Source organism: Crotalus tigris, unplaced genomic scaffold (assembly GCF_016545835.1).
Source record: "Crotalus tigris isolate CLP2741 ecotype Arizona unplaced genomic scaffold, ASM1654583v1 scf7180000024439.5362192, whole genome shotgun sequence".
Classification (NCBI taxonomy): domain Eukaryota; kingdom Metazoa; phylum Chordata; class Lepidosauria; order Squamata; family Viperidae; genus Crotalus; species Crotalus tigris.
In genome coordinates this window covers 1,238,711-1,248,544 of record NW_024100609.1, presented here as the reverse complement: position 1 = coordinate 1,248,544, position 9,834 = coordinate 1,238,711, and the positions used below count along the sequence as shown (strand labels likewise).

The following is a 9,834-nucleotide window of genomic DNA, read 5'->3' as shown; positions in this document are numbered from 1 at the left end:
AAGAGACATTGGAGTGGACTGTTTTCAACCCTGAGCGTTTTAACACTGCATATCAAGTACTGTAGTAAAGAAGCTGGTTAAGAATGTAGCACACTAGCACAAGTGAATGATATTAATCCTCTAGGTGATCAGGTCTTTACAAAAAAAAAACAAAACATAGCTTTCAATAAATAATGCTTAACTGTACAACTTTGATACAGCAATGTCATACACTGTTTTGACACATACTAAACTCTGCATGCTATATAGTCTACTAGAAGACGAAACTCTGCCATGCATTTTCTTCTTTTCCTAGTGCTAGAAAACACTTTTGTCCTCCAGTGCATTGCCTCAAGCAAACCTTACTCTCTTCTTTCCCCCCTTCTCACAGAAATAGGCCTGTACACTGGCATGCAAAAACCTCCAAGGTTTCCCCCCCCACTACCGTCATCATTCAGACTTCTAAACAAGAATATTTTTCAACTTTCCTCTCCTCCCCTTATCTAGAATGGCTGTGAAAAACTACTTTTCAAGTGGCCTTCGAAAACTCTTTTGTCTTATTCTGAAATTACCGTAATTTTAAAAGTGTCAAGATAAAAAAAAAAACTGCACTAAGGCATTTGGTTTATTCCACCTGTGGCCTTCATGCAACATCACATAAATGTTGTAACCACCAAAATTCCCACACTGATGGAAAACTAAAACAGCCCAACAGAAAAAAACTGATGTTTTTTTTAAAAAAAGTATCATGGCATTTGTAGGCTCCATACTTCCAATATACTACAAGATTTAAAACCAGAAATTGCAAAAGAATGATAATGGTGCTAATATTCCTGACAACTGGGTTTGAAGATAAGCAGTAAGATGGAAAGAAAATTAAGCAATGAAACTGAGAGTTCCTGGATTAGAATTTATTACACCATCACATTAAAAATAAAAGTATTTCCAATCTTGTTGGAAAAACAGTGGATTCACTCCTACTGATAATATTATTTAGATATTCCACTGAAGTAATTAGGACATGCTAGCAGATAAATATTCTAAAATTAGTACATCCTAATTTCTTAAAAGCAAAATTTCCCAGAGAGCCTAATTTGAGTATGGCCCTTTAATTCACAGCAGAGAAATCTGGATATGAAAAAGGTGTGTGATGACTTAATAAAGACAGGGAACTCCATTTTCAAACTTTCAGGTTGTTAATGTGTCCATGAGAACCACCAACCCTATAATGAACTAGGAGTAGCTTTTATTCATAGAAGTCAGTCCTGTGAAACTGTTGTCCATCATCGTTTCTTAGATGTTGCAATAATTCTAGCTTTGCACTGGCATAATTATTGGGACTTTCTAGAAGAATCAATAACCAATTACAGTATTACTTTTATACATGAAATATTATGGACTTTTATTTCCCTTTTTGTAAGTCATTCTACACTTTCTGCACATTTGTGCTTTATACGGAATATAAAAATAGGCTTTTAAAACTCTGTTCACGTTTAAACTCACTAAAAAACTACTTGCTTGTGAAATTCTCTTAAAAATTCACTGCATCCATGAGGGGAGGTAAAAATCAAGTAGGCAGTTAATTGCTATAGGTAGTGTGTGGAAAGGAGGGGGAAATCACCCTCAAAGTATAGGTGTCTAAAGGGAAATAACAACATTTGTGGATGAAAAATAAATTAATTATTTATCTCTTGCAACTCTTCAAGAGCAAGGGGATGAGGCTGTAAAAAATAACCTTCCAATTTATTGGATAATCAAGGCCCAATTTAAAAATATTGACAAACGCAAATTAGAGTCAAACAAAATTCACCAAAGAAGTGCAGGATGAGGATCGTACCAGGCCATAGAAGAATATGTGACAAAGGTGGAGATATAGAACAGAGAGTTCTGTAGAGTAGGCTATCAAAGACTAATACAAGTCTTTAGTATCTGATTCTAATTTCACATTCAATAGTGACTGGAATAATTACAGTTTTATAACCAATTTACATTGGCATAAATGGCCATTAAGGCCATATAGGTTCAAATCACTTTCTGTAGACACTACACTAGGAAAAAGTTACCTTTTGCATGTATGGACATCTATATTTAGAGTAAATACAATTTTAAAAGACATTTTCATCAATCTATTTAATCTGTCATATATATTGTCCTTAAAGAATTAAACTTTCTTTTTAATTAGATCTTCTAACATTAGATAGGAAGTAGCCAGAAGGAAAGATACAAACTGGATTTCACCTTCCACAAAGTGTCTTTAAAAAAATCTTAGGTTGCTTTTTGAAATGTTATTCTATATGGATTACGATATTTTCATATATTAAAAGCTGACAATCTTTAAAACATTTTCTTATGCCCTTGAACAATGCATCTCCTCACCCAAGAAGATGAAAAGTGCTGAAGAGGAGGAGGAGACAAACAATGCAACAGCCCAAGAAATAAATCTATTTTATAAAAGTCTGCCTAAATGTACATGTGCAATTACAAGGAAGAGTTATGAGCATATATGTTATGATGAGAGAAAACATACAATATTCAGGCATTTTACTCAAAAACAGGCTGCATGATTTGAGTGCAACTTCTTAGTAAATGTACTTAGGACTGCAATACTGAATTTAGGACCACAGTCCACAAGTCTACCAATTAGAATTGTACTAATATTAGTAAGATATATCCCCCACTTACAATGGGAAAATAGATTTTTCACTAGATACATTTCCATTTCTGAATTTTTAAAAAAGATTATCTAACCAAGTTGACCAATTTTAATTTTCCAGATTAAACGTACAGTCCCCTTCCTTGTATATTGCACATTCTTAGATCTTATATACTGTGTGTTCCCGTTTCCAAATCATTATATGACTGACAAAATTCAGCTTTAGAAATATATTCAGCCTCCCATGTCACTAAAAGTAAATGTTCTGTTCAGTTGGAATATATCTTGTTTAGATGAGTTACACCCTTGTATCTTCACATAATAAACGTGAAAAGGAGGTTAAAATACAGTTCCTGTAGTCAATCCAGGCAGCTCCATAATTAAGGCAGACAGAGCTCCCCAATTCTTCAGCACACACAGACCCCTTTGCACTACCATTTTCACAAATTACAGAAGCTAGGAGACTAGCTCAAAGAATAAAAATATTTTGACTTCATGTAGCTAACAAAGATTAATTTTCTATGTCCAGTCTACAAAACTGGTGGTATTCAACTGCTGAAAATTAATTATCAGACTGCAGGGCACAGTTGTTTGTCTCATTTTCTCTCAGATAGTCCAATAAATTGTTTAAAAATATGTAAAGTCATTAACACATCCAAAATTTAAGAGACCCCCCCCCAAAAAAACCCACCTAAAATTCAAGGACTTGAGTTTTATTAGACTATTCCTAGCCGAAAATATGTTACGTGTTACATTAGCTTCTCCCCTAAAAGTTTTATCATGCCTTTGCACAATACAAAGACACAGACTGAAGTTTTGAGGTACACCATAATTTTTCAATCAAACAAAGCTTTAAACCAAACCACCTCTTTTAAAAAATAAAACAAAATAGGCCATGGTCTTTGCTTAAAGAGATAATTTTAAGCACTTTATTACCAGTTTAAATAACTAATTTAAAATTGATCTCTCACCAAAGATTTTTTTGATCAACAATCTATATTTAAAGGTTTTATTCTATTTATATCATACAACTATGTAGTAGACAGGTCTATCTTCAGCCAGCCTGGAAGCCTTTAAGCAGTGATTCCAAAAGTGAGCAGCTCAGTAAATTGCCTATAAAATATCATCAAACCAATTCTAACCCTGTTTACAGAAAAATAAGCCCTACTGATTCAAGCAGGACTTACTTTTCAACTCCAAATACAATCACAAGTAATTCAAGTCATTACTTGAAAGTAAAATAAACTGATCAGAGTTTCATGGAAAATGGCAATCACACTTACTTGGGATCACAATTGCTCACAACTGCAACTCCCAATCGTCTTAATTTTGAATAATGAGTTAGGACTGGTTGGATGATTTATTCACCATACTGACAAATGTACAATTGATTTATTATTTATTTAAAACAAACGGATAGCCTTCCAAAGCTTACCACAAATTATTCTTGTGACTAAATCTAGTTATAATCTTAATTTTCCCACTAAAGTTTAAGACTGAAATATTATTTAAAAAAAAAAAAGTTCACACCCCACCCCCACTCCAAGTGTCTGCCACAGTTCATCTTTCTTTCCCATTTCCTGTGCCTGAGGCCCAGATCTCAGTAAAGGAAAACAGAGCCTATTTCACTGGTAAAAAAGACTCCCAGCTGCTCTGGGACAAAGTAAGATGCCACTTTCCCCTGTGCAGAGCATCTTTCGTTAACTACAGAGTTTTCTTGCTCAGTTGAGGAAACAAAACAGAGTCCCTGGAAGGAAACAACTGCGCCCCAAAAGACGAACGGCCCCTAATGCTCTCGGGGCGCAATCAAAATCCCATCTTACAAAGAAAATAAGGCAGTGGCTGAGGTGGGATGAAGAAAAGCAGTATATCCGAGCTACCTATAACACGCCCTTTTCTCCCCAGTCTGTTCTATGGGGGGAAAAAAATAAGAAATCAATGCAAAGGCTTCTGGCTAAAACGTAGGTGGGGGAAGGGACGAGACGGAAAGCTGCCTCTATGAAAAATGAGAAAAGCCGTCAGCCGCCCTCCTCCTCCCTCCCCCCCCCGCTGAGAAGGTACCTCCCTTCACACAGAAGGCGGGGGGGAGAGGGGGGATGCTCGCACGGCCCTCTCCTAGCCTAGAAGCCTCCGCGCGCTCACTCACTCCCTCACTCAACCACACCGGCACGCGCGCCTCTCGGTGTCGCACGGTTTTCAACGTTTCGCTCGAAGCAGGGATGGAAAAAGAGAGAAGAGCCCCGCTCGTCACGAACTGAGAGCCGACGGTTATTGGCGTCGCGGCGAGTGAAAGAATATGATATGCATACACACACACACACACACACGGCTTGTCTTTCACATTTTATTCACGTCAACCTTTTTTTTTTTCTTCGTAATATTGGGAGTTGAAAATAGCGACTCTACACAAACACGCAGGCGGGCACGCCCCCTCTCCTCATTCAGTTCCTTTTCTTGGCTCGTCCACTGCGCGTTCCTGAGGCGGCGGCAGCTTTGGCAGACTAAAGCGAACCGCGGCGCTGCCCCACATGGTCAAGGCACGCCCCCTCGCAAAGCTCCGACCTGATGGCGAGCAAAGCCTTCGTGAAAGAGACACCTTCCCTCTCCCCCCCCCTCCTTTGCGTGGCTCAAGGGGAGCGCACCGACATCCCTGTCAGAGAAACGGCTGGGGTGGCGGGGCGTCAAACCAAGACGCCGGCGAGAAAAATAACCTAGTCCGGGGAAAAAAAAAACAAAACAACCAAGCTCTAAGCCTGTAAAAACACTCGGCTAAATCTTTAGCTTCAGCGGCATCCGCCTGCGCGCCCATCCTCGCGCACCGAGACAACTTGAAGGTGACCCAATCCCTCCTCCCCCACTGGGCACCTTACATCCAGCCAAGGTTGCTGCTACAGTCTCCCCCCCATACATACACACCCCACGGCCAAATCACGCTGGGTCCCAACCCTGGCATCCTTGCTGGCTTGGCACCCGCCGCTCGAAACGAAGGACCCGGAGGTACAGCCCTGGAACACGCCAGAATCGAAGCTCTCTCTCTCGCCCTTTATCCCGCCATTTTGCCCCCAATCGCCTTTTCCTGCACCACCCGACCAAAGATGGGGGAAGCGCACATCACGGGAGAGAAAGGGAAGAGGTATAAAAAAGATATCAGCCCTTTAAAGTCTATCTACCCTTTTCTCCCCAACCACCCCTCCCGCCCCCCATGAAGTCTCAGCTAGGAGGGTGAGGGAAGGCTTGGATACAAGGCATATCCAGAGGCATTGCTTCTGTAAAGGCTAATGTTGAATCGAATTTCTATCAGTTCCAGCTGATTTATTAAAACTGTCAAGATACAGACTTTCAGCATTTTTTTAAAAAAGACAATGTTGTTGACAGTGCACAAATCTGTTGTGTTGCCATCCTATGCTACAAAATATGCAGATGGTCTGTACTTGTAAGAATCATATTGCACAAAATGAGAAACTTTTACTATGTGCCTTTCTTTTTTCCCATTTCATTTTTTTTTAAATTTTCACTAAAAAAAAAGTTGAGAATCCAGTTTCATACCTTCCATCTGGGCCCCCATTCACATATCACAGCATATGAGATACATAAATTCCTACTATAGTACAGTACATATACAATCTTTTAAACTAAGATAACAGCTCTGAGGTCTATATCACCATTTTCAATAAATCTTTACCTACAAATATTGAACAAATCTGAACTATAGCTGTACAAAAAAGTGTTTTGTTTTGTTTTGTTTTTAAACCACAAGGCCTTTAGATACAAGGATTTTTTTTTAATCCTTTCAAAACCAGGACATAAACGTACCCATATAACTTGCATGCTAAAAACAGAGGAAAAAAATAAAAAAATAAAAGGGAAGAAGTGCCTGAAAAGTCTTACTGAAAAAACACAGCAAGAATGTTCCCTTTCACTGTACAAAAATACGCCTGAAAATATATTAATTTTTTAAAAAGACTGAGGTCTGTTATGTATCAAAAATGTTTCAATACCTTTGTGTACTGAGGTCTAGGCTGTCTGGTATTCAATCAAGGAGGTATAAGGGAACAAGTTACAAAAAAAAAAGTTGGCAAGTAGAAATCACATTTGTAAAACCATAAACAATTTGATCTGAAAAGTAAACTCTGATCTTAAGTCAGTTCACAGTTTTGTTTTGTAAGCGTTTGTACAGTCTGCATTTTTTTCAAGCTCCCTGCAGCTTTGTTAAGAATTGGATGCATAGAAGACATCAGTTTTCTCCCTCCAAACAAAAAGAGTTTGTAATGGTCCCTTTAAAAAAAAATAAAAAATCAGAACAGTCCTTAGAAATCTTTGTAGGAGAAACAAAAACAAAAATCCACAAACCCCCTTGAGTAACAGTTGTGCTGCCAAAAGACTTTTTTTTTGCAGACCACTTCCAGACTTGAATCACAAACTTCAAACAACGCCTTCTGAATCTTTTAACCCCCAGTCCCATTTGCCTTTTTTTCCTTGCTGCTACTGTTGTGATTACCAATTTTTTTAAAAAAAAAAAATCAGAAGGAAAAAAAAAATCACAACTCCGGACTCGGTTTGGAACTAACTTCAAGACTTTAAAAAGAAAGAAAAGAAAAATCCAAAGACATTTTGATCATTACTTCACTTCAAAACTCCACCACGTTTAAGCGTAAATCACTAGCATCAACTTTCCATTACCGATTTTTTCTTTTTTTTTTCTCAGTCCTTTTGATCTCTCTCTCTCTCTCTCAGCCTGTTCGCCTGCCCGTCGCGTTTTCCTCTGCTTCCTCTCTCCCTCCCTCTCCCTCGCTTCTTCAGTAAGTGAAAACCAAGTCGGAAAAGTTCGCTTCCAGCCAGTCGCCTGCGATCATCTCGCTCAGCTCCGGGGTGCAGTAATCGGGGAACTCAAAGTGAGAGCCCAAGCTGCCCTCGCTGAACGAATCCAAATCCTTGTCCACGAGGGAGAGGGACAGGTTGCCTGCCGCGGAGCTCACGCCCATCTCCGAGGCGGCGTGAGTGTGCTGGGAGAAATTCAAGCTCAAGTCAAACATCAGGTCGTCCGCCTCTTCGCTACTGCTGCTGGAAGAGGAGGAGGAGGTGGAGACGGACCGGGAGGAAGCCGGGGACAGGCTGGGCTGCTGGGCGCTCTTGGGCATACTCTTGAAGCCGTAGTAGAGTCTGCTGGCGCTGGCGCCATGCGGGGCGGCGGCCCCCCTCACCTCTTCGTACAGGCTGGCCCCTTCGGTGGACTCCGCCGACGAGCTCAAGGTGGGGCTGGCCGGGACTTTGGCTACGTTGTACCGCCTCAACTGCTGCTGCTGCTGCTGCTGTTGCTGCTGCTGGTGGTGGTCCTCCTCCTCGTCGTCGTCCTCCTCCTCCTGCTTGATCCGCAACTGCAGGTCGTCGTCGTCGTCGTCCTCCTCGTCGTCCTCGTCCATGAAGACGCATTTGATGGTCTTGCTGCTCACTTTCAGCGTCCCGAATTGGTGGTAATCCTCTCCCCCGAAGTCACCCGGGTGGGGGGCCAGCTTCGTCCCGGCCTTCGGGGGAGACGACGACGACGACGACGAGGAGGAGGAGGAGGAGGAGGTTTTCCCTTTGCTACATTTCTTACTGGAGCTTTTGGCGCTCTTGCCGCTGTTGCTGTTGCCGCTGCCGGTACTGGTGGGTGTGTTTTTCTCCGGGCTGTGGTTGGCGCTGGGTTTGGCGGACGGGTCTATTTTGGGCTTTTTCCTCGGCCGGTATTTGTAATCGGGATAATCGGCCATGTGTTTAAGGCGCAGTCTTTCGGCTTCCCGGATGAACGGGATCTTTTCGCTGTCCTTGAGCATTTTCCACCGTTTGCCCAGGCGCTTGGAGATCTCGGCGTTGTGCATGTCCGGCGACTGCTCCATGATTTTTCTGCGCTCGATCTTGGACCACACCATGAAGGCGTTCATCGGTCTCTTGATGTGCCCCGAGGCCGTTTTGCACCAATCCGGATCGCTCTCATCCAGCGCCACCGGACTGCACGCCATAAACTCCCCTTCTTCGGTATCCATCGCTTCTCTGGGCAGGTTGTTCTCCGACTCTGGACTTTCCGCTTGCTGGACCATGGTGGGAGGTACGATTTCTTTTGAGAGTTTCTTAGTAGTCTTTCGGGTCGATTATTATTATTTTTTAATGTATTTTTCCTCCACTTTGCACCCACCGACCGCTCGCCCACCTCGTTCGACTCAAGTGAACGGCTGCAAGGTGAAGCCCGGCGCGCAAGTTGCAAGCTCCTTCTTCTCCCCCCCCTCCTCCCCGGCCCTTTGCGTCTCTCAGTCTCTGCGCTCCTCTCCTGCCCCTCGGACGCCGCTGATTATCCGTCTAGCAGCGGCAGAAGCAGGACTCGCTCCGGCTCTTTCCCCTCCCCCTACAGCAGCAGCAGCAGCAGCAACAGCAGCCGCCGGGACCCAGAGATCTCGCTGGATCACGCTCCCCCTTCTGCAAAAGTTGCGGGTTCTCTCCGAACTAGTTATCAGGGTTTCATATGGGTGACATCACTCCTGCGGCCAGCCAATGGAAGAGCCGAGCTCCTCCCCTCGGCTCCGCCTCTCCGCCTTTATTAAGTTCCCCCACATGTATGCATACACACCCCCTTTGCAGCGGCTGTTGGAAGGCGTGGGGAGGGGGAGATGAAGTGGAAGTGGGAAGGGGGCTGGGCTTGGAGGTTCGTCTTAACAGTCGGAGAGGGAAGGGGGGGGGGAGACAGAAGCGAGGGAACGGTTGCTTGTGCTGGGATCAGGAGATCGCCCTCTCCTCCTTGGGCTTTCTTGATAGGAACGGGTCCTATTTCTTATTTACCAGAATCTGGGAAGACCGCGCAGGTGAATCTGCTGCGATTATTCCCACATTGCCTAATGTCACACTGGGTGAGCTTATTCTTGTAGGAACCCACTCGCATCCTCTGGGCATTGGCTTCTTCTGTGCACAGCAGCTGTAGGTGGCGCTTTAGTACCACCAGCTCATTGCGTTTCGTTTTGGTCAGATTCCTTCTGTACACTGAGACAGACAAACACACACCGAGATTTATGTGTATGTGTCCTCTGACTTGCAGATTATTTTATTTTCTCTCTACCCCCCCCCCCAAATCTTTCTTCCTCTCCCAGACCTCCCAACCTATCTGATCTCATGGCAGGACAATATTTTGAATTTCTTGCCTCTGTTTTTCCAAAAACCAGTAGCAGGAATATAAT

The 9,834-nt window shown here is 42.9% G+C and overlaps 1 protein-coding gene across 1 annotated transcript; it reads right to left on the bottom strand.

Annotated features, from left to right (window-relative positions):
• Positions 1–719: 719 nt before the first annotated feature.
• Positions 720–9,259, bottom strand: SOX11 (SRY-box transcription factor 11). The gene has a single exon (XM_039331915.1). It carries the CDS (start codon positions 8,707–8,709, stop codon positions 7,429–7,431), a length of 1,281 nt encoding a protein of 426 aa, XP_039187849.1. The 5' UTR covers positions 8,710–9,259; the 3' UTR covers positions 720–7,428.
• Between the last annotated feature and the right edge of the window lie 575 nt (positions 9,260–9,834).

Coding starts and splice junctions, on each gene's coding strand:
- SOX11 (XM_039331915.1), bottom strand. CDS start 8,709: ATGGTCCAGCAAGCGGAAAGTCCAGAGTCGGAGAACAACCTGCCCAGA.